Below are 23,279 nucleotides of genomic sequence, written 5' to 3'. Positions count from 1 at the left end.
TGCTTTCCGTTACAAACGGAACACAGGGGCGTGTACAGAACTGGAAACTCTTAGTCTTGCGTCTTACTACTTTAAAACAGCATCTCAACAGACCTTAAGCCTTGACACATCTTTCGAACTAAAACAAGGTAATGCAACTGCATTTATATTTGCACAAATTAAACCAAAATGGTTTACAGATTTACAGTTTGACACATTGTATTTTCTGTTATTTAAGTCAATTTATGACCATGTAGTGGCAGAAACATTCAAGACTTATGTAGATGTAATCCAAATGCTGAGTTGCTTTTATAAAAATGTTGCTCTGTGACAGTCTGTGAACATCGGCATGTATGTAAATGTTTATCTGTCTGTAAATTCAAGTCAACAGACCTGGGGTTTTAAGTCTCACAGATAATATGTTACCCAGCTAAAGTCATCTTTTGTGATTTACCGTTTTCTTCGTACTGTGATAGGATATACATGATGTCACATTCTGTGAAAATCTTGATATGTTTAAAATTGAGTTGAGGAAAGCGATGCCAAAGATTAAAATCAAAATGAAATTAATGCTTGAAATCAAACTTTGGTGCTCATTTTCTCAGAATTATGAGACTTTAGCCAGGATTTTACAGACAGGGTCACATGAAGAACATTATGTTTTCTCTCTCGCTCTCCCTCTCTAGCATGGCCTGTGTCCTTTGTGCACGCATTACTTGGTTAGATACATTTGTTAGAAATGGTTAAACAGGTAGAACTGTTATACAGAAATACAAGCTATTTGCCTACATTAAAAACTTGCCCCTATTTATATTCTTTAACATTCCTTCCTTACTGTGTATGTTTAAACCATTTTCCCAGTTATGACAACCATACACTGTAAAACATTGATATAGTTTTGCAGCAGGTTTACCATTAACTTACTGTAGATTTAATTTACAATTTTGTTTTAAACATAAACTTACCTAGTTCTTATATTTTCTTTCATAAAACAAGACTAAATATCTTAGGTCACTTCCGGTCTCTTCTTGCTCATTTTGAATCTCAAGAGTCAAAGTGTTTTAATTTTGGTTAAAGTAAAGTTTAACTCAAACTTAAAAACAGTACTATTAGGAAAGTAATTAAATCTACAGTAAGTTTTACAGTGTACTAGAAAAAAATATCTTACCATGTCCAAAACTGGAAGAAGTCAAAGGTTATCGTCGCTTAATGCTGATATAGTTAAATGGGCAAAGCTCTCTATGACTTCATTCTTAAAATCCCAGTTTAAAAAAAGCCTGTTACATGTTATTTTCATGTTACTATATGTTCAACCACCACCCAGGATAGCTCAGAAAAACAAAACAAAGAACATAGATTTAGGTTTTAATATGTTTCATTTTATTCATTAAAATAGTGACAAAACAAAATTGTCATCTCATTCATCAGTATATCGCATTGAGTTTTCTCTGGAATTCCAAAATCCACATCCCAATTCCTTTTGGAGTATGTGGTTTTGGCATTGTAATATCTAGACATATCAATACGACTTAATGTATCCATCTTTAGACATACAGTTGGCCGAGATGCAAACAGACACTGTACAGTAGCAATGGCATTAAACTCTCTCGTATAAATAACACGCGCGTTGCATTATCGTGAAATATGTACGCCAAAGTTCGATTTTGCGTGCATAAATACGGCTATTTTTGCGTGCGTATCGTACGCCAATTTAGCGCACGTGCATATTAACCGGCAATTTGTCTTATTAACCTGTCCCCAAACCCTAAACCTAACAGTATTATTTTAAAGGGGTCATATGGCGGAAATATGTGTTTTTCTGTGTCTTTGGTGTGTTATAAGTTACCCATGCATGTATTAGAAACGTAAAATTGATAAAATTAAAGTGTCGGAACAAAAGATGCATTCTATCTAAAAGCGAATGCGAACCCAGACCTGCCTGAAATGCCTCGTGTAACCACACCCCGACGAATGTACGTCACTTTGTAACATGATTTCACTTAAGACCGCCCAAATCTAAACGCAAGTGAGGTGGGCATACTTGTAAATCTCATTGTATCGTCACCGCCGCAGCCACGTCGCAGTGACGCTGTGTGTTTCGTTGCGAAAAGAAAGACTCTTTGTTTGCCCTGCCAAAAGATGAGACAACTAAAAACAAATGGTTACATTTTATTTACAACACTGTTACAGAAAAGTACAATCCGAATGTTCAAGTTTGTGCAGCGCATTTCTCTGACGATTGCTTCACGAACGTGGGAGAGAGATTAAGACCGGCTATGCGCGAAAGCTTTTTGTTAAAAAGTGGGGCCGTTCCAACCATTACAACTTCGCTGGCGCTTCAGATTCGCAGCCTATAAGTATATTTTCATTGTAAAAGACTTTGTTACGGACTAACGCGAGTTAAGTTTATCATGTGTTTGTGATCTGCAAATGCAGACATGCGCGCAACGTGAAAAAAGACAACATAAATCCTAATAATCAGTAATTATGTCCCAACTAGAGGCAACAAATGTCGTGTTTATAATGGGGTTTATAGTCTTTGTTGAGTCGCATGAGACGTGGCGTAACATTGGTTGATCAAGAAGGGCCAAAGCGCTTGCGTTATTAATTATGTTACCATTCCTTGCTGTAATGCAAGCTTGTTTCTATCTCACACAAACTCTTTTGGTATGTATATGGTTGTTTGTTTATAGTCTTTATAACGTCGTATATAAAAGGTAAAACAGTTAGCTATAGTTTTTAACTATTTAACATAATTTTTTTTAATAAAACCTTACCAATCCTTTACATCGTGCTCAAGTCGCGCTGGCAAAGTTGATGTATCGGCTTGATCATCTTCATTTTCCGTATCAGATTCGGGCTCGAATTGATATAAGGAAGTACCGATGACATTTGATCACCTGTCAGGAGAATTGCGTGCGAACCTGATGTTCCGAATATGGTGGTAAGAGGCGTTACATTTCCGTGAAACGCTTGCAGTATTCGACCAATCACTACGCACTGGTTAACTGCCAATCATAGCACACCTCGCTTTTCAGAGTGATGAGCTTTGTAAAAAATCAGCGTGTTTCAGAGAGGCGGGGCAAAGAGGAGATACAAACGTGCACGGTTTGTGGAAAATACAACGTTTTTGAACCTTAAATCCTGTATACACATCACATTACAGCTAAAACAAACCATAATATTCGTTTTAGCCGTGTCATATCACCCCTTTAATTATTTCAGCGTTTCCTCTTCATGTACGTCTCAAAATGGCTGCTCTCCAGCGAGGTGCATGCAAACATTGGCGTATCATATGCACGCAAAATCGAACTTTGGCGTACGTTTTTCACGATAATGCAACAACGTGTTATTTATACGCAATTCATGAGACCGGGTTGGTTCTCTCACAGGAAGCATCTCTTGAGAAGTAAATGGTCTTTTTAAAAATGATGGCAGGGTTTTTCCTGCATAAAGAAATTGTAGGCGGCCACCTCTGTCAAATGTCGTGCCGCCTCAAGCCCCATTCAGACATCCAGAAACTAGCAGCGGCTGAGCGACGCGATGTCATTCATTTCAATGGAGAGCTGGCGACTTCCGGCGACACCAGCAACAGTGACCGTTGGTGACAGAAAGTGTTAATTTCATGCATTATTATCGCCCAGCTCATAAACATGAAAGCACTAACGCATTACAAACATTACCATATGCTTTTTTCAAAATTAAGTATTTACATAAAAATTAGACATTCATTTTTGTGGAAATAAAGAAAATGAAATGTAATGACATGGATTAACCACTAGATGCCTTGATAGTCTCATCAACAGTTGCTTATATCTATTTTTTGGGGCATTCTTTTAATAGGTTTTACATTTTTATACATACATTATATTATATATTTCAAATACATTCTAAAAATATTTTGTGTTTGCTAATAAACTGTATTGCATAAAAAAGTTAATGCAAAGCATATTTTCCATGAAAAGAATACCCCTTACAACCTAATCCAAATTCCCTACATTAGCCCGTAATGTTTTAGGCTCAGCCCCTGATGGTTTGATATCCTAGATACGCCCCTGATGGTGGAAAAGCGCTCTAGCAGGGACAAGACAATATTTTTATTAAATATCCTAAAATCAATTTTTATTAAATATCCTAAATTCTTTTTTGTTTCGAACAGAAACAGAGAAGCAATGGATTCTATCATTTCGAGTACCCAACGCATTACCACTGCGGAGGACATGAGGAACCAAACCGAACTGCTGTCCTACTCTAACTGGGAAAAGTATTTGACTCCAGCACCAGTATCCATAGCTATCCTGGGAGAGCTGGTATTCCTCTCCTCCAAGACAGATTTCTCTATCAACAAGAATTCCCCCATAGGTGGTTTCAAATACATCCGATACCCAGAATCCTTCCGAGCTTGCCTCATGCAAGTGTGTAACTCTGGTTGGTGGGCATTTAACGAAGCCCATAAAAACATGGATCAAATTCGTCTCCATACTGCCCGAATTCCAGATTACACGAAGACGGCCATGAAGATTTTATTCAAAGACAATGATGAGGTCATTAATGCACATCTTCCTGGTCAGCTGAAAAATATCCAAATCATATCAGATGAATGTCTTAAACTGTCTGTTGAAACAGAAGACCATTTCAAAACGGTCATCAATATTATCCAGGAGCTGTTGTTGGCATGTATGAATTCGAATGCAGTTTATGGCAATGAGATGGAGGAGCTCAGGAGGAAACTAGAAGAGGCCAAAATGAGGGAGCAGTCAGCACAAGAAATCAAGAGAAGAACTGAGCAGGCAATGAGAGACATTGACAAAGAACTCGAGCGAGCTAGAGGGAACTTCCAGAAAGCGCTGGATTCTCTTCCAACTGGGTGGAATTTAGTTGGGATGGAAATCGTCGGAGGAATATTCCAGAGTATCAACACATTGTTAAATGGACTGACATCCTTTGTAGCCAACCCAGTGACACGCATGTGTGGCGTATCAACACTGGTTGCTGAAACGGTCCAAAACATTAGAAGTCAGAGTCGCAGTAATGCGATTGATGACATCATATCATTCAGTAAATCTGCTGAGATTCTCGCACTTGTGGTGGCTATAGAAGAAAAAATGTTTGTGACTGGCCAAAATGAGATTGACTGGAAGAATCTTTATGATCAGAAGGAGAAGTATACAAAAACTGATTTCATAGAACAGCAGTTCAAAAGAATTCTTGGAGATTTAGAGGAAGTCTCAGAATGCCAGGGAAAATCCCAAGTTCATGTGGTATGCAAAAAGGGCATTAACATATGCAGGCAGTTGGCATGTTATGCACCAGAAGGCAAATGTGACAAAAACACATGCTTGAAGATAATTGAGGAGCTCTCAGAATTAAAAAAATCTGCTCGTATTTTTGACAGCAAAAGCAAAGCTTCAACGCAATCCGCAGCCATTTCTCCACAACCCCCGATGATGTTTAAAAATGCAAACAGTCAGGAGTGCGTGAATCCGGCACAGCGGGCATCAGAAAATGCACGGTTCCTCATAGAGCAGAACCGAGCTCAGCTAAACATGACGATGGAACTCCGTGAAAAGTGCATGAAGATGCAAGAGGAAAACCATAAAGATCTAACCAAAGTCCTGATCACCATGAGAAACTGTGAACTCAAAGAGATTGACTTCAAAACCACCATAGAGATGCTGGTCAAAGGTATGGATGCCATGGGGAAATTGCAGCAGAGGTGGCAGATGATGGTTCAATTCTTTCAGATGGTTTCCAACATTGTGAAAACCAACCTCAACCCGTGTCTCACAGATTTTGTCTCAACATCTGCGGACACCAAATGCCTCTCCTACAATGCCAAGCTCATCTCGAAAGACTTGATCTACAAGCAAGCCTTCCAAGCCTCTAACATTGCCAGTCTGGTTCATATGATCTCAGGAACATACACAGAGGTGTCCAGCAGGTATCTGATGGACAGCATCGGTTCACTGAGTGCTCTAATGACCATGGACCAAAGCAGACCAGAATTTCAGCTGGCGCGTCATAGGTTTCAGAATTCCTGTGAGGCGGCAGAGAAAAATATCTTATGGTTTGTTCTGAAGAAAAAAGAGGAGTTTAAAAATAAGAGCGTTGCAAGACAACAACAGATTGAGCGAGAGTTGCTGGCCATTCTGCCCCCTGCTTCTCCAGGGCAAATGGAGAGAATTCAAGAGGCTGTTCAAGCTGGATTCAGTGAGGATGAAGCAGCATCTTACTACTGATGGGGTATATTGGAGAAAAAGGTTTTTTTCCCCTGAGTCTCATGGCTTAATACAACCAGATATAACTAGTTGATTAAAAGATTACAGTGCTGGAAGTATCAAATAAGTGACTCAGACTTAAGAGTTTTGCTTAGTTTCACAGCTTTATTAAGGAAGCATTCGTTTTATAAAAGACGGCAAAAGCATGAAGGGTAGATGTGGGTTGATTCAGATATAAACATTAACTTTTGTTTATAAGAAAGATTTCGTCAGTTACTGAGCGGAAGACAATGTTCAAGTAAACCACTTGTAAATGAGGATGTATGTGAGAGTTGCAAAACAGGAAAGGCCACTGGGTGTGTGCCGTCTCAAAGAGTACACGAAAGTGAAAGAATGTAACAGTGGAAAATTACAGCCACGGTAAAAAATAAAGAGACCATTTTAGATTTTCATTAATTCAGCATTTCTAGATGTATTGTGGCCATTCCAGTCCAGTGTCTGTTGAATTTCAACAAAATCAAACCTCAGGAGTCATCCAACAGCAATGTGAAAGACTGACAGCATGACAAGACAAATGAAAATGGATAAAAATAAAAGTACACATAAAATAAATCACATACATTTTTTAACTTTTCCTAAATACACGTACAAATATTACTGCTGTATTGCTTAAACGTGAATATGAACTTGTTTTCTTTGCAGTATTTGAGGTCTGAAAAATACAGAGCATCATTTCTGTTTCTCCAGTTTTCATTTTCTGCAAATAAATGCAAATAGAAACAATACATTTTTTTAATTTTGAGAGAAATATTGTTAGTTCACAGAATAAAACAAAAATGATCATTTTACCCAAACACATAAATAGTAAATTCAGAAAAACTTAAAATAAGTTTGAAATGGTCTCTTAATGTTTTCCGTGGCTGTATGTGTACAGTATTGCAATAGAGTTTTACATTTTATACGCATTTAAAGTGCTTTGGTTGAATGCTGTAGTGTTTGAAGTTCCAAAAATTAGGTCTTCAAACTTTTATTTGTACAAATTAACATGATATTAGCAAGTTATACGCATAATATGAAATAATAAAATAATAAACCTTTTCGATATATCTGTACTCATGATGTTCCCAATATTTTTATACTGTATGCATTTTATTGCGTTTTCTATTACATTTTTGCATATCACACCATACGAGCAACTATACACAACCTGTGTTCTTGTTTTCTATTGTTACATCACTAGCACACGAATTGGCACAAGTGTAGCAGATGAAATTAAGCTTCTCGCTCCCTGGTCTCCCTACCCAACGGTGCTCCCCGGTGGACTCCATAGCCCCTGACAGTCCACACTGCTCAAAACCATGTGGCCCATGGCCGGGCGCCCAGTTCTGGTAGCAGCCCGTTTCTCTGTTGTTTATCCAGAACCAGAAGTTAAAATCGCACGTGTAACGGAGACCCATCCATACATAAGAGGTGGAGGCCTGGGTGGCCTTTCTTGCTGTCCTGTCCTGAGGCTCTTGGCTATGAATGGAGACCAGGTCCACATGGTGTTTTCTGCAGTAACTCACAGCTTCCATCCATGTCAGGTTCTCATAGACCAGAATCAAGCTGTCTGTGTGACAGTTTGGCGAAAAAGTATATTAAGTTTATATTTCTATTAACAACAAACAACTCACGAAGCATGTCTTTGCTCTAAAAATCTTGCCATTGATATCTTACCTTGCTCTGCCACTGTAGTATTAATTGTGAATGTTTGTAGTGTTTGTGTTGGTTGTGTGTAAGTATTTTGCCTCTCTGTTGTATTTTGAGGTGGTATGTGCTGTGTTGCTGGCGGGGAAGCTGTAACAAAGTGAACATGTTTGGTTAATAAATAATTGATAACATGCGTTTTTGAGGCTTGCGCTGTAACAGTCTGAGATGCATTTATTATAAACTGTGGCTGTATAACATGTACATTGTTCTATATCAATCAAAATGGTGTGCAATGTTTTTAATAAACTGGCTTTTTTATTGCATTTTTTTGTGTTGAGGATGAATATGGCAAGCATTACATACATGAAAGTGCTGAGGATGATGTGTTCAGATTCTGACCGTCTGCTGGTAGTGTAACTGGTTCAGTGGTTGGTTGAGATTTCAGATCTTAGTAAAAAAATGAGAAAAGATCTCTATAATATTTCCGGCTTTACACAGTAATGTCACATATGTTTCTAAGATTTCAGAAGAGAGATCAATGTTTCATACTGTGCTAAAGAAGCTATACAAAGCACAATATTATTCACTAATATTAATATTATTTTAGTAATAATAATAATAATAATTTATTATGCTTGGAAACATTTTTAGGAGACATGCTGTTATAAAATGCTGTTGATTCTTTAACTTATTACACGGCTCATTTGAATGCTTGATTCTGATTGGCCAGTCGCGACATTCCAAGGGTAAGAACAACCGCTCAAAACTAATAACACATGACCGGTACTACTTGTATGTTTAATATCCCTCCGCTCCAACAAAGGTTACCGTCTGGCGCCATCTTGTGACTAAAACACTAGACAACCGCGATTTGCAATGGAATATTTCAGCATTAATTTCAACATGTATGGTAAAAACAAAACGTTTCAGCAGTGGATAGATTTGGACGAAAAAAATAACTCCCCAGTTAAGACAAAAAACGAAAACTGAACTCTGAAGAACAAACAACGACAAGACAGACAGCTCACTGAGACTGAGCTTGACAAAATAGAGCACGACAGCTACGACACAAACAAAAAAAGGAATACGGAATGGGCAATAAAACTTCTCAAAGACTGGCTAACAGAGAAAAAAATGCCGACAGATTACGACAAGTATGAAGCAGAAGATCTTAATAAGGTATTATTAATCTTAATAAGGTTAATTAGATCTTAATAAGGTGTTTCATATGTAGCGCTTAAAAATTGTTGTACTACATAGTTTCTTAGGAAAGTTAATAGCCGCTTGGGACTATATCTTTTCGCGGAAGGTTTACGCTTTCAAAATAAACCATTAATAAGCTAATCAAATGTTTCAAATTCATATTTTTTGTCCAGTTTTTTTCTCATGTGGCAAGTAGCCGTGTAATAAGCGGGATAATGTACAGGCAGCCGGTTGTTATCGCGAAAGAAGCCCCTTCAGTGTGATACAAGACCCTGTTCATTATCCCTTACATAACTAATTTACATATCCTAAGCTGTGAAATAGCCATTTTTAAGCAACAAGGAATCAGGTAAAATGTTGGCAAACAATGCCATAGAACAACCATTTTTGCCTGCTTCCATTAGTACCATTTAACATCTAAAGAATCTAAAAATTATTTTTGTGCAAAAAGGCTCTTTAGACTTTAAAAAGAAAAAAAAGGTTATTTTAAGAGCCTTTTACTAAAAATGTCTTTGGGGAACCAAAAAGGGTTCTACTATGTCATCGCTTCTGTCACTACTTTTCTAGCACTTTTATATTAAATATAAAGTTAGGGAGTCAGATTGGGCAAGAACAAAACATATTGACCCAGGAGCAAATCTTAACACAATTTGAAGGCTGCTTATGATGTGGTAGATATGAATCCTTACCACCATGACATTTGAAGGGCAGAGAGACATTACATGGGACCTCATTCCATCTCCCTGATTGGTTCACCATCACTGAAGCACAATCCTGGCCTTTGCTCACACTGGAGTTCCAGAAACGGAAGGACGTGTTGCTCCGATCCGACCATGACCAAGAGTCTTTAAATAGTCCAATCCACACTTCTTTCTTGCCGATGTTCTTGACATCCTGATTTTCTGAGGAGTCTCTGGGACAGGCGAGGTCTGTGTGGAAGGTTCTGCAATATTCTTGGGCCTCCCTCCAGGACTTGCTTTCCTCAATCAAAATATACTTTTTACTGGCTGTTGCTACAGACAAATGACAAAAGAAATCAAAGGTTTAGATGTGTTACATCACATATAGTACAATGTTAAACTGTTTTCATTTCTTTTAGAAACCAGTTACAGTGACAAATTAATATGGTGACTTACCATTAAAGCAAACAAATTGTCTCTTTGAATCACAGCTATCATTAATCCACTGCCCACTGTTTTGCATTACGGCACAGCCCTCGTGATTTCCGTCTGAAATTCCTGGTTTCCAGTTTTCAAACACTGAATCACTTCCATTGAAGAAACCGTCTGTCAGAGACCAATGCCATTTGAACACTTGACTTCTATAAAGTCCAATATACATATCTTGTGACACATCAGATATGTTATTGAGCAAGCTGTTCATCTCATCTCTATTATTTACAGTTGCCAGATCTGTGTACATCGCCCGGCAGAAACTCTGAGCCTCAGTCCAGTTCTTTCTTATGTTTATGAAGTGATATTGCCAATATATTTGGCTTGAAGTGCAGGAGAGGAGTCCTAAAAAGACACAAGATCATGTCATGAAGTTCAACTCCAACTCTAAAGTATAAATCATACAATAAATCACAAATCTTACATACACATAAACTGAAAAATGTCTGTATACTGTATACATGTTTATTTTTTCGCACACTTACCAAAGACAAGGAAGAGAAAGAAGAGCATCATGCTGTATTTTCATGAACAACACTGCGCCCAGTGTGTGGCTTTAAGCAAACTACCATGGTCTGTTCTGCCTCCTTTTCTCTTTAAAATTTTTTTTAATTAGAAATAGCATAACACGTTTACATTTGATAGCTTTTTGCCTCTTAAAATAAAACGAATCAAGTACTTACCGTCTCTAAAAATGTTCCTACACCTGTCTTGCGTGACCACACTCTAACTATTTCAAACGTTGCTCATGGTTTACGTCAAGAATGTTGCTTAACCCGTTTGTAAAAGCAGTTATTAAAACCATCCTGTGCACAGTATTTCATCAGATCAGCTTTCATGCGGTATTGAATGTGCGCACAGGCTACATATTTCCAAAGACAGATATAAGGTTATGTACCTTGACGCCTGAAAATAACAATGCATTTGTCATTCATTCATGCATTCAGTGTAAGAATGAGGGTGAGCAGGTCATGTTGCAGATCAAACCGATGGAAATGTCACACTGGAAAAGTGTGTTGTGTTCGTGGGCTTTAACCTGCCTATAAAAAGCCTTAAAACACATTATTTTTAAAATCATAAAGTTGGCATATATAGCTTATAAGTTAGTTTCGGTCAATGAATTTGTGTCTATTCATAAATTATTTCAGATTGTTTCAGGAAAAGTACTTAATAATACAGTAGTATAACGTGTGTTCCAGAGGTTTCTAAATAATTGGCCATATTACAAAACTATTACGATATATGTATATATATATAACGTTATATAGGCTATGAAGAGTTTGGTTCCAAAATGAGATAACTTTCAAAGAATCATGTTTTTTTGTTGTGTATTCCAATTACTATCAATCAAACTGCAGGTGGTTTGTTTTGATTTAAGCCATAATAACAAAAAAATACAGCCAACTAACAGAATTAAACACAATAAAAAATGATAACATAATAAAAAACATGATTTTTTCAAAATGGAGTTATCTTATTTTGGAACCAAACTCTTCATGTTTTCCTGACTGGTTTCTAAAAAAATGAATCACGTGCTGCAAAATAAAGACATTGAAACAAGACATTACTAAACTCCAGTTATGGCACAACTCCCGAAACATAACTCGCCATACTAGTTTTCTTACCTAGTTCTCCTGGCTTACAACTCAAAATAAAAAAGGGTACAGTCTCCCATATATTAATTTAATTAATTGTTTGTTTATTTGCTTGCATGTATTTCTTATGCGAATAGACCCGCAATGTCCACTAGGAGGCTTGACTAACAAGGTATTTATCTCGACGTAAACATTTATGGCGTGAACTGTACAATATAGATTAAACGATGCTTTAAAGGACACCGATCTGCTGTCGGAGGACGCGGTGTTTGTTGGGTGAGACCGGAGTCGCAAACTTCATGTAAACTCTGTAAGCTTCTGTGCAAATGATGGAAAAACAAACAAACACTTGGTTGAGCTAGGCTAGGCTAACGCGAGCTGAGCGTCGGATTGCTTTATTAGTTCGTTTTGTCTTTTTATCATGCCTATTCCTTCCGGCTGCACAAAATAACTATTATTTGTACGTAGTGTGATGTATGTGTTGTGTTGTACGTATCGTATTCGTGTAAACTGGTTTTCTTTTAGTTAGTAGTTTTAGTTAGTCCGTTAGCTACGTGCTAAATAATAAATATAACGCAGTTAACTTGGAAGTAACACAACAACGCCCGTTATCATGCTGAGTAAGAGTTATAAAATGATTTCAGCCACATGATATAAATCACATGGATTTGGCTACTGTTAGAGTTGACAGTGTCTGTTTGTCAATGGGTGACTATAAGGAACATATTCAGGCTGCGTGTCAAATACACGGTGAGGGGAATAACGTTACCTAAACAGCATTTTTGGCAAACGTAGGTGTCCAGATGCTTCCATCTTAATAAACTACATGCATAGACAGTATTTTAGGGAGGAGTAATTTTACTGACAGATATTCAAACTTAAATGATACCCAAGTATGATGACTACGTAGGCAGTTCACTGGGTTATGAGACACAACCCTATCGGCCTAATCCACTCTAGGATTATTATTATTATTATTAGCCTCTCTCAGACCAAAACGCATCGTTTTGTTTTAAACGCATAGTATACATCATGATGTTTTCCATATATATTTAAAAGAAAACCCGTTTAGCTAGGACGAAGTTGTGATGACAGGCTTTGCAGTAGCATTTATGTTCAGTACCTTTAGTTTTTACTACCCATTGACATAATGACATGAAACGCATTATTTTTTTAACTTTTACATGAAGCATATTATTATTTTAACTGGTATTTTGCTGTTTAACAAACACACTACTTTTTCAACACAAGAGCAGGTTTTCTGTGCAGTATGTTTGCATTATCGTTACATACATTCCAATAGAAAGTCTGTGTTCCACTCTCCTCGTTCTCAATGTCTCTCCTGAAATCTAGACTATCACAGATCATCAGTCTCCTCTCTGTTGGCCAGTGTAGCACGCATCTATGAACTCCATACCGCCCTCCACATCAGCTGTCAGAAGCCCTGTCAGCTCTGTAGATTCGCCACTGTCAGCCGTCAGCTCATCCATCGGTTCTCCCGGCGTTCCCGGCACCCCATCTGTGGGCTATGGGCCCAACAGCAGCCCTCAGGTGGGACACGTATTCAGAGACCATCTTATTTCATAAGATGAATGTATTGCAACTTTACAAATTCAGTACCTGATGACCTTGGTCTTCTCAACACCTCTGGTCTGTTTTTATCTCTTGCAGATAAACTCTTCAATGTCTGTGTCTGGGTTACATGCTGTCAGTAGCTCTGATGATGTGAAACCCCTGTTTGGCCTGAAGTCTGTCGGTGGCTCTGGGCCAATGCTGTCCCAGAAACGCATGTGCGCCATTTGTGGGGATCGCTCCTCTGGTGAGTACTGCAAAATACAGGTTTACGTTTTGGCCTGTATAATGTCTTTACATTTATAAATGTGGTTTGTTTCTTTTTATTGGAATACATTCATGATACATACTTGGGTCATTCTCACCATTAAAACAGCATGGTAGTAATGATTTTAAATATAAAACATAAAATTCAGCAACACTAAGAAATTATCATAATGAAGATAATTGTGTTCTCTACCTCACAAAAAGAATCACTTTAACATAGAAATGAATTACCTTTGTATTTTATTGCATTTTCTGCTGAAAATCTCACTACCGTACCACATCCAGCTATGTTCTGTGCGCGGTATGTTGTAATTTAAATGTTGATTTCTTGATGTTCTTATCCTCCGTAAAATGTTTGAAGGACTGTTTACACGTACCGATTTTTGCGTTAAGCTTGATTTTGTTTGAAGTAACACACATTGTTATCATTATCATCCGCTACAGGTAGTTTTCCGCATTAAATACATTTCCCATTTATAATTTTGTCGAAAAATATTCTTCATAAATGTTGATGTATGATGAATAAAAACATAGGGATCATGGTTTCTCTTTTGCTATGGTATTGACATTTTTAGACTGTTACGGTAATGATTTTTTTAGGTCTTGTTTTTAAAAAAATTGTTAATGTTAAAGTTAATGTTTCCAAATTAATGCATTTAAACACGTCAGAGCTTTTTTGTTGATGCAAGTATTTACATTTTTTTGACATCTTGGAAACCAAGGTTTGTGAGAATCACCCACTTATTGTGACCATGAATGTATTAAATATATGAATTAGAGGTGTAACGGATCAAATTACTCACGGTTCGGTTTGTGTCACAGTTTTAGGGTCACGGTTTCGGTTTGGTTCGATTTGTGCTATGTTCAGGGAAAAGGGACTACTGACAAATAAAAATAAGAACAAATAATCAAGCTACAAGTAACAGCACCAATAAAACAACAGAGCAAAGCAGAAAATAAAATAAGATACTGTCTATATACCTTTTAAGGTAGAAATGGATTAAAGTAATCAAATAAAACATAACATTGCATATGTACAAATTAAATAAAGATGAATCATAATTGAAGTTACAGAAGCTATCGCGTGATTTCCTTGACTTTTAACAGACAGCAGGAATATGCTGCTGTCGCTTTAAGAGGAATGAAACCGATCCAGTACACTGATACTGTACACATGCGTTGCGTTTCGTCCGTTCACTTAAGACATAACCTACTATGTTTGTTAAGATACTCGACAAGAGTGGCATGTTGACCTACTTCGTGTGTGAATTTGTCCATTTAAGCGCTTCAAAGACAACTCAATATTTGCGCCATGTCTGAGACTTTCCTTATGCGCACTTCGGATCTTCTCACAGCGCGCAAGCGAGTTTTCTTGTGCATCATCTTGCACTTACATGTTTAAATTGGCAAGGCTTGAATGAGTGTAGTTTAAACAGCAACATGTGCTGTTCAGGTCTCACCTGCACTCGCGCGCTCACAACACCCGGGTGATGAAATGACTGGTCATGTTACAGCATACGTCAATCCTATTGAAATTTGTCTACGGTATTTGATTTGTTGTAGGTATTAAATGTGTATCCATCGACAAATATACATTAGCCGAACTTTATCAGTCTGTTTTACGTATTATAATTTCTAACGAACCATATTACGTATAAATGCGTCGTCAGATTTAAGATGAGCCGCGGTCCAACCCGAACCGTTGGTGGAGAACCGTGCGGTTCAATTTTTTAACGAGAACCGTTACACTCCTAATATGAATGTATACCATGTATTTTATAACTTAAAAATAACGTTGTATTTTATAATGCTGATCTCTAAATCTCCTCATCATCACGTTTCTTTTATTTTAAAGTGAATTGTTTTGTGAACATGATTTGTGTGTGCAGGGAAGCACTACGGCGTGTACAGTTGTGAAGGCTGTAAGGGTTTCTTCAAGCGCACAGTTAGGAAGGACTTGAGCTACACATGCAGGGACAACAAAGTGTGTCTGGTGGATAAACGCCAACGCAACCGCTGCCAGTACTGCCGCTATCAGAAGTGCCTGGCCACGGGAATGAAAAGAGAGGGTGGGTACCTGTCACATTCTCACTGAAGATATAACACTTATGATATGATGTAATGTGTCTGCTGTCTATTCAGGAATGTTTAGGTAGGTGGACAGTGGAGTGTTTTGTAAAGCCTCGGGTGTGTGTATGTGGTTTATGTTAGATCAGCATCATGGTGATGGAAATTCTGCATTGTTTCCACATGAGACTGTGCTGTCAGCTATGTTGGGTGGAACACTACGGAGCCCCTTTAGGGACATGGGGTGGAAAAAATATGAGAGGGAAGAGAAAATATATTTTTAAAGGTTTTGCGTTATCTCGCAAAACATTGCGTTCCCTCGCAAAACTTTTGCGTTCTCTTGCAAACATGTTTGCGTTATCTCGCAAAACTTTTGCGTTCTCTCTCAAAACTTTTGCATTCTCTTGCAAACATATTTGCGTTCTCTCGCAAACATATTTGCGTTATCTCGCAAAACATTCAAAAGTCCTGTTGTCCTGCTCCGTACATTAACAATGGAGCAGTTCAGAGTAGATTCCCGGACCAATAACTCGTGAGCTAAATGTTGTTATAACACAAATAACACATAATTCCTTAGACAGTGATCTACAACCTAGTCTTCCTCAAAACGAGAATATACATTGATCTCTATATGAGCAGGCGACATGGACAAGTCCAAAGAAACCATCTGCAAAGTGACTGTAAATCCAGTACAAAAATAGTCATTAATAACTTAAATGTTACACACTGTGGTCTCACCAAATTCAGTTTGCACATTAATGCTCTCCTGCTGAATTAAAACTGGTTTTAGTTATACTACAGTATGTAGCACTGAAGTTAATGACTATTTTTCGTAGCCTAATGATCTTCGGGTTTTGTTAAAACAAATAACCAGAAGAAAATCAAGTCACTTTGGCCCAGAAACAGTGTGTGTCCTAAATAGCTCATAGCTTTCAACTTAAATTGACAAAAATGCGTCATACATGCGGCTCTGTGAAAAGCCTGTCACCCGTGGGTGAAGAACAAATAGCAGGAATGTGAACCGAGAACAGGTTCTTGAAGAACAATCGCTCACTTAATGAATATGTTTGAGTGGTTCTTGACTATTTCAATGAACATCATTCAGTCTGCATTATTTCCAGTAAATTTTAGAAAGAATTGGTAAAGAAATTAATACATGAAATCTTAACCAAAATCGCTAGATTTTTAGCCATTCAAGAAATGTTGTCAAAACATAAAATGTAATAAAAGATGTTATTAAAACATTATACTTTTGTCATCATATATCATTATTTTAAAGAAAGTTGGCTACTGTTGTTGTGCTAAGCAGGCAGAACACAGTTTTAGAAATGTTGTCATGGCAACACACAACTTGCACATTGTCACATGACCTAAGAATTCTTCAATAGAATTCCTTTAAAGGGCCTTTCCAAATCAGTAATGTCAAAAATAATTTAGAGCTGTTAAACCATTAATCGCATCCAGAATAAAAGTTTTTGTTTACATAATATATGCCTCTGTACTGTGCATATTTATATTATATTTACTATATTATATATTATAGAATATAAACATATTTACATACACATTAGTGTTAATTTTGTCAGCTATTTTTAATTTTAGTCTTAGTTTTAGTCCCACGACGAATACACTATTTAGTTTTTATCTTTAGTCATCCTTGTCCTGTTTTTGTTTAGTCCAGTTTAGTCGACTAAATGTCTATGCATTTTCGTCTCGCTTTAGTCAATACAAACTTCCGTCATGCTGTATAATGGTTACAATGATAAACATTGTTATTTTGCAAAAAATTATAATCACAGTGATTGCTGTCGTTTGAGAAATTTGTTTTTATTTTTCATTATAAGTATCTCTTGTACCAATAAGTACAAATCAATAGAATGTCAAATCGTGTGCATAGTTTATTCCACTTCATGTAGCTTCATTTAAGAAGTATTTCCACAGAGGTCTGATAAGTGCATAGGCCTATTCATAGACATCCAACCTCTCCCTTAAGTTCTTCCGCAAATTTCTAACGTCTTCCTGATGCCCGCAAAAAAATTGACAGTTCCCCAGAAACAACGCGACTGACCGTGAAGGAGAACGCTCGGAATGAAGTTGCTAATGGACTCGCAGTTTTCGCGAGGTGGGATGTCTTTATTCAGCAACCACAATCGCAAACAAACAATGTAGTGGAGATCAATGCGGCTCGACGGCTCATGAGAGATCGCTAAACTCTTGTTTATTGACTTGAGATCCTCAATGGCGCTTCCACAGTGAGAGCATCATTTTTCGTCAACGATATTGTGTGCCGATAAAGTCTTTTCGTCTCGTCGTCTTCCTCCTGGGAAAATAGTCGTTGACGAATATTTTTCGTAGTTATTTAACGTTAATGAAATTAACACACCTGCTCCCCATTCACACCTGAGACCTTGTAACACTAACGAATCACATGACACATGAAAATATATAATAAAATATTTACAAAAATGTGAGGGGTGTACTCACTTCTGTGAGATACTGTTCACACACACACACACACACACACATATATATACATGTATATAATGCAAATGTCCTAAATATATACTGTACATGTATGTGTAAGTACACAGACAAATATATTATGTAAACACAAACTTCTATTCTGGATACGATTAATCATGATATTAATTGTTTAACAGCCCTATAATAAGCAGTGCAATGTTCCATAAAAAAATAAGCATTATCACTTTTGATTTGATAGTGACTTTAAAAATTATTAATTTTTTATTTGTCAATAGGGCTGTCAAACCATTTATATAATAACCATTATCCAGAATAAAAGTTTGTGTCCTCATAATGAATGTCTGTGTACTGTGCATATTATTTATAAACATAAAAACATACATGTATACATATTTTGGAAATATTTGCATATTTCATAGACGAAATCATAGGGACCTATTAGAGCAACCTGGTGATAGTATATGACCTGCTTGATGTCCGTACAGGAACCAAACCTGTTCTTAGGGCAGATCTGTGATCACTGGACTCCACCACACTGGGTGTGATACAGATTGTCAGGCTGATAGATTGTTGATAAATGAATTTCTTTCCCCCATAGCTGTTCAGGATGAGCGTCAGAAAAATAAGGATCGTGATGGAGACTGTGAATACAGCAGTGCAGTGAATGAGGAGATGCCTGTGGAGGCGATCCTGGAGGCGGAGATCGCTGTGGAGCACAGGACAGACCTGCACTCTGATGCTACCACTTCAGTAAGTACATCAACAAGCCAATATCTGTCATTTAGGAAAGGATATAGTCCTGCATTTGCCAGTACTAGTTCAACTATTGACTAGCAAAGTCAGTTTTGTGCTGTTTTTTTGTTGTTGCAGAGATTAAGATCTTTTGTCTTTGAATGATCATTGTTTCTAGTTTAATAGCAGAACCATTCATGTCAGAGACTCTTATCAGTTCATAAATTCCTCTCTTGTTCTCTAGAAGTGACATTTGCTTTAATACTCTTGTTTGTGTTCTTCAGCCGAATGATCCGGTCACTAACATCTGCCATGCTGCAGACAAACAGCTCTTCACTCTGGTGGAGTGGGCCAAGAAGATCCCTCACTTCTCTGAGCTGCTATTGGACGACCAGGTCATCCTGCTCAGGGCCGGTATGAGCGCTTAACATTCTCACATTCATGTGCCAGTGCCCGTCTGGGTACTATAGACTTGGTTTTTCATTCATTCTGCGTATTGAAATTGTGTTTCCAAGCATGTCTCATGTTAACACCGTGTCCCAATCGGATATTTAGTCTGTGTTGACTCCAGCACAGAAAAACAACGCTTTGTTTCCTCAAAGATCTTATATATGTTTTTCTGAACCAAAAAAGTATTTGAACACATAAACACACCTAACATGTCTGAATGCCAAGGCATTAGATAACAGCAGCATCTGCAAACAAATAATGCTGGGCCTATTTTAAGAACAGCGACATCTATCTGAGTCATTTTATACCTAACAAACGTCTTTTTGTGAAGCGAAAACTGTGTTTGTGCTGTCTGTCTTTTACACTCGGATTCAGAATTTAAATGTGGCCTTATGGGGGCCACTCTGCTAAATTGTAATTGAATTGAAATGAATTTCTCTAGCACTTTGTCACAATTTGCAATGTTGCAAAGCAGCTTTACAGAAACAAACAAGATAAATCAAAATAGAAATATAGGAAAACGTAACCATGAAAACAGTACAATTATGGAACATGTATTAGCATTAATAACTGGTCATGAAAAGTAGTTGCTTGTCTTTAAAGGGATAGTTAAAAAAAATCTGTCATCATTTATTCCCCTTTATGTCATTCTAAACCTGTATATGACTCTTTCTTCAGTTGAACAAAAAAGAAGGTATTTTGAAGAACGTTGGTAACCCCATTGACTTTCATTGTGTGGACACAAAACCAAGAGGATATTTTAAGAAATGTCTCAGTGGTTTTGTGTCCATACAATGATAATCAATGGGGGCCAACGTTACCAACGTTCTTCAAAATATCTTTTGTGTTCTGCAGAAGAAAGAAAGTCATACAGGTTTGAAATAACATGAGGGTGAGTAAAGAAAGCATTTTCATTTTTTGATGAACAATTTCTTAAGCATATCTGAAACGATAGATAAACATAAACATTTACAAAGTATAAAACCTGAAACCTATTGTCAGCAGTCTCCCAGTAAGCAAGCTAGAGGTGACAGTGGCAAGGAACCAAGCAACTGCTAAATGCATGAATGCAAATGTAAGTTTGTTACTAAATCCATGTGATGTTTGTCGTAACACAGGATGGAATGAGCTTCTTATTGCTGCCTTCTCTCATCGCTCCATCAGCATGAAGGATGAGATCCTGTTGGCCACAGGTCTGCATGTTCCCAGAGACAGTACTCACAACTTGGGCGTGGAGGCCTTTTTTGACAGGTTACACCACGCTTCCTGTTTAACACTCATTTATAACTATGTAATAACCTTGTCTTTTTTGATGTTGAACATATTTTAATATGTGTACAGGGAGAGTGCACACAGTGCAGAGGTGGGGGCTTTATTTGACAGGTGATGTCTGCACACATTTTCTTGTTCAAGTTCTATTGCTGGAGTCATTTGGAACTCCTTGAATGACAAGTACTCTTAATTTTTGGACACGTCTGCAGGGTGCTAACTGAGTTGGTCTGTAAGATGCGTGATATGCAAATGGACAAGACTGAACTCGGCTGTCTGCGCGCCATAGTTCTGTTTAACCCAGGTGAGCGGATTGCTTCATTGGTTTAAGAGTTATATGGTGTCATTTGATCTGGAGTGCTAATGTGATTTTAATGGCATCCAATCATGTTTCCGTTCTTCTGAATGGATGCAATGGCACATTGTCACATTTTTTACATTAGATGCCAAAGGTCTGACTAGCACCAGTGAGGTGGAGCTTCTCAGAGAGAAAGTGTATGCGTCCTTGGAGGCCTACTGCAAGCAGAAGTACCCCGATCAGCAGGGGAGGTGAGAGGACTCTCTGAATTCACTTAACAGCCACTTTAAAGCCCAAAATCTCGCAACTAATGAACCGCTCGCCTACAGATTTGCCAAGCTCCTCCTCCGGCTGCCTGCGTTGCGTTCCATTGGGCTTAAGTGTCTGGAGCACCTGTTCTTCTTTAAGCTGATCGGAGACACCCCCATTGACACTTTCCTCATGGAGATGCTGGAGTCACCCCACTAGCTTCATCGGAAAGAGAGAGATTGGGGGTTTCAGCCCTAGGTCCTGGAGATAACTGTGACTGCACTTTTCCTTCCCAGGGGAATTACAGCGATTGGTCCGCCTCTGGTCTGGGGGTATTTTTGTCTTTTGTTTTCTCTCGACTATCTCTTAAAGTGCACCACAGAATCTAGAAACCCAAAACTTGCCATGAAAATTGTTGGTGCTACATTTCAACAGTAAGCTAATTCTTTATATAAAAGAAAACAAGTTTAAAAACGTTTGTAAGTATGAAAGCTCCAATTACCTGACTGGTTTAGATAGGTGGGGTTTACATTTTGATAGAACCATTCGAGGCTTTTAAAACACTGTGGATGATAAGCTTTAATCGTACGTACGTGTGCTACACCATCTTTTGAGTTTGGGTGCTTACTTTTATGACTATTTTATTTTGCCCCGACCTACAAGGACTGACTGGTCACTTGGGCAGAGAGATGAATGAGTATTTGGTATTCTAGGTTTAAATTGACCTGACTTTGCTGGTGTGAGGAATCTGGCAAAGAGATCTTTATGCAATGAAGCTTGAAAAACAGAAAAGATGCATTATCTAAAAAAAAAAATGTACACAATTTACATTATACTGTGCAATGTTAAGCTTAAATACAGAGGTGGATGTGAGGGAAACGCAAGCACTCTCTTTTTTTATCTCACGCACTCATTTTATTATCCTGTCGTGAGTGCCCTAACTGACATATGCTTGATGTTTTCATTTTAACATATGAGAGAAAAAAAGGAAAAAAACAAGTCTCTCTTTACGTCATCAGCATTTATTGTACGAGGCCGGTAGATTTCTTTCATTCTTTTTGTTTTGCCTGAAGTGTCCTAAAGGCTAAATCGTCTTAAAACCTGCGTTGGCTGTCAGTTAACAAAACACTTTTCATCACATATCAGGTGAATGTGAAAGTGATAATTCCTTAAGTGAACTGCACTACTCTAAAAATGTCATTCCTTTTTAATTTTTTTACCAGGGTAAGGATTTTTATGTTTACTTTGGTGCTTAGGAATTGACATTTGATATTACAACCCTAAAAAAAGTGCACATCCAAAACAGCTTCACACAGATACTAAATCTAAGCAATATAAGAGTGCTTTTCTATTTCGAAAAAACCTTCCAACTTGAAATGTAAACAATGAATTTGTTCTAGTACTGTGCAGACCCTATTGTTCAGGGACATCGTGTAGCTTATCCTGTAGACGTAGGCTAGGAATACGTATGTATTCTCTCTATGCTTTTATCACTTTCTTTAGTGTGTATTTGGCTTACAACTTGCCGAAAAAAAGACATTGTTTGCACTGGATTTTACCAGAAATCCTAGATTTTGTCTTTTATTTTCTCTCTGTGATCTGAGCTTTCCTTTGACTTGCCATTGATTTTTTTGCTTTCGTTTTTGCTTTCCATGGCATCTCTCTGTCCATGCTGAATAAAGTTATGGGGACAAATGCAAACTCACTCGCCATAGATATACCTAACACAAACACAAGGTTGTTTTTGTATGGTCTTGTACAACCAACATCTTTACTGCATTAGGCATGTTACATGTCTGTTGTTGCACTAAAATTGTCATACAATTATGATAGTAATGAGATTCCATCAGTTTGGATGTTGTCACGGCTCATTTTAGAGGAGCCTGGTGATGCTGAAAGAGAACCATCTGCTGTACATGACCCTAAATAAAGGTGGTGATGTCTAACGTCAGTGTGCTTGGAGATTGTGTATGAATGAGTGATTTGTGGTCAACCCTCCTATGAATAAACTACTATTTCCAAGAAAGAAATGGTC

At 37.7% G+C, this 23,279-nt stretch overlaps 3 protein-coding genes across 13 annotated transcripts in view; 2 read left to right on the top strand and 1 right to left on the bottom strand.

The window, feature by feature from the left end:
- Positions 1–15: 15 nt before the first annotated feature.
- LOC130557423 (uncharacterized) overlaps positions 16–23,279 on the top strand; it is a 118,015-nt gene continuing 94,751 nt past the window's right edge. The window contains exons 1-2 of one of the 2 annotated variants that reach the window (XR_008963305.1): positions 16–128; positions 4,139–6,907. Coding sequence is in view for 1 of the 2 variants with exons in the window: in XM_057339132.1 (XP_057195115.1) it covers positions 4,152–6,218 (2,067 nt within the window). In the remaining variant the exon portion in view is untranslated. Of the gene's footprint in view, positions 129–4,138; positions 6,908–23,279 lie in introns of those variants that run through there. The other variant, XM_057339132.1, reaches the window with a different exon arrangement.
- On the bottom strand, positions 6,901–11,078 carry LOC130557424 (macrophage mannose receptor 1). 2 transcript variants are annotated; one of them, XM_057339133.1, is made up of 7 exons: positions 10,945–11,078; positions 10,747–10,855; positions 10,226–10,606; positions 9,779–10,102; positions 8,250–8,333; positions 7,914–8,033; positions 6,901–7,806 (listed from the first exon to the last, which is right to left on the bottom strand). In XM_057339133.1, exons 2-7 carry the CDS (start codon positions 10,775–10,777, stop codon positions 7,394–7,396), a joined length of 1,353 nt encoding a protein of 450 aa, XP_057195116.1. In that variant the 5' UTR covers positions 10,778–10,855; positions 10,945–11,078; the 3' UTR covers positions 6,901–7,393. The 2 variants fall into 2 exon arrangements, with proteins under 2 accessions (XP_057195116.1, XP_057195117.1); XM_057339134.1 differs by having other exon boundaries at positions 10,747–10,848; positions 10,945–11,035.
- Positions 11,900–23,261, top strand: rxrbb (retinoid x receptor, beta b). 9 transcript variants are annotated; one of them, XM_057339143.1, is made up of 11 exons: positions 11,900–11,922; positions 13,252–13,407; positions 13,528–13,675; positions 15,585–15,764; positions 18,845–18,996; positions 19,263–19,392; positions 20,547–20,679; positions 20,770–20,811; positions 20,910–21,001; positions 21,141–21,246; positions 21,325–23,261. In XM_057339143.1, exons 2-11 carry the CDS (start codon positions 13,261–13,263, stop codon positions 21,461–21,463), a joined length of 1,269 nt encoding a protein of 422 aa, XP_057195126.1. In that variant the 5' UTR covers positions 11,900–11,922; positions 13,252–13,260; the 3' UTR covers positions 21,464–23,261. The 9 variants fall into 9 exon arrangements, with proteins under 9 accessions (XP_057195126.1, XP_057195120.1, XP_057195125.1 ...); XM_057339137.1 differs by lacking the exon at positions 11,900–11,922 and adding an exon at positions 11,957–12,028 and having other exon boundaries at positions 13,210–13,407; XM_057339142.1 differs by lacking the exon at positions 11,900–11,922 and adding an exon at positions 12,013–12,028 and having other exon boundaries at positions 13,247–13,407.

This window comes from Triplophysa rosa, linkage group LG8, assembly GCF_024868665.1.
Source record: "Triplophysa rosa linkage group LG8, Trosa_1v2, whole genome shotgun sequence".
NCBI lineage: Eukaryota > Metazoa > Chordata > Actinopteri > Cypriniformes > Nemacheilidae > Triplophysa > Triplophysa rosa.
This window is presented reverse-complemented; position numbering and strand designations above follow the sequence as displayed.

Coding starts and splice junctions, on each gene's coding strand:
- LOC130557424 (XM_057339133.1), bottom strand. CDS start 10,777: ATGATGCTCTTCTTTCTCTTCCTTGTCTTTG. Junction 10,607..10,746: donor CTTTCTCTTCCTTGTCTTTG/GTAAGTGTGCGA, acceptor GTGTCTTTTTAG/GACTCCTCTCCTGCACTTCA. Junction 8,334..9,778: donor GCCCTTCAAATGTCATGGTG/GTAAGGATTCAT, acceptor TTTTTTACTAAG/ATCTGAAATCTCAACCAACC.
- rxrbb (XM_057339143.1), top strand. CDS start 13,261: ATGAACTCCATACCGCCCTCCACATCAGCTGTCAGAAGCCCTGTCAGC. Junction 15,765..18,844: donor CACGGGAATGAAAAGAGAGG/GTGGGTACCTGT, acceptor TTTCCCCCATAG/CTGTTCAGGATGAGCGTCAG. Junction 18,997..19,262: donor ACTCTGATGCTACCACTTCA/GTAAGTACATCA, acceptor TGTGTTCTTCAG/CCGAATGATCCGGTCACTAA.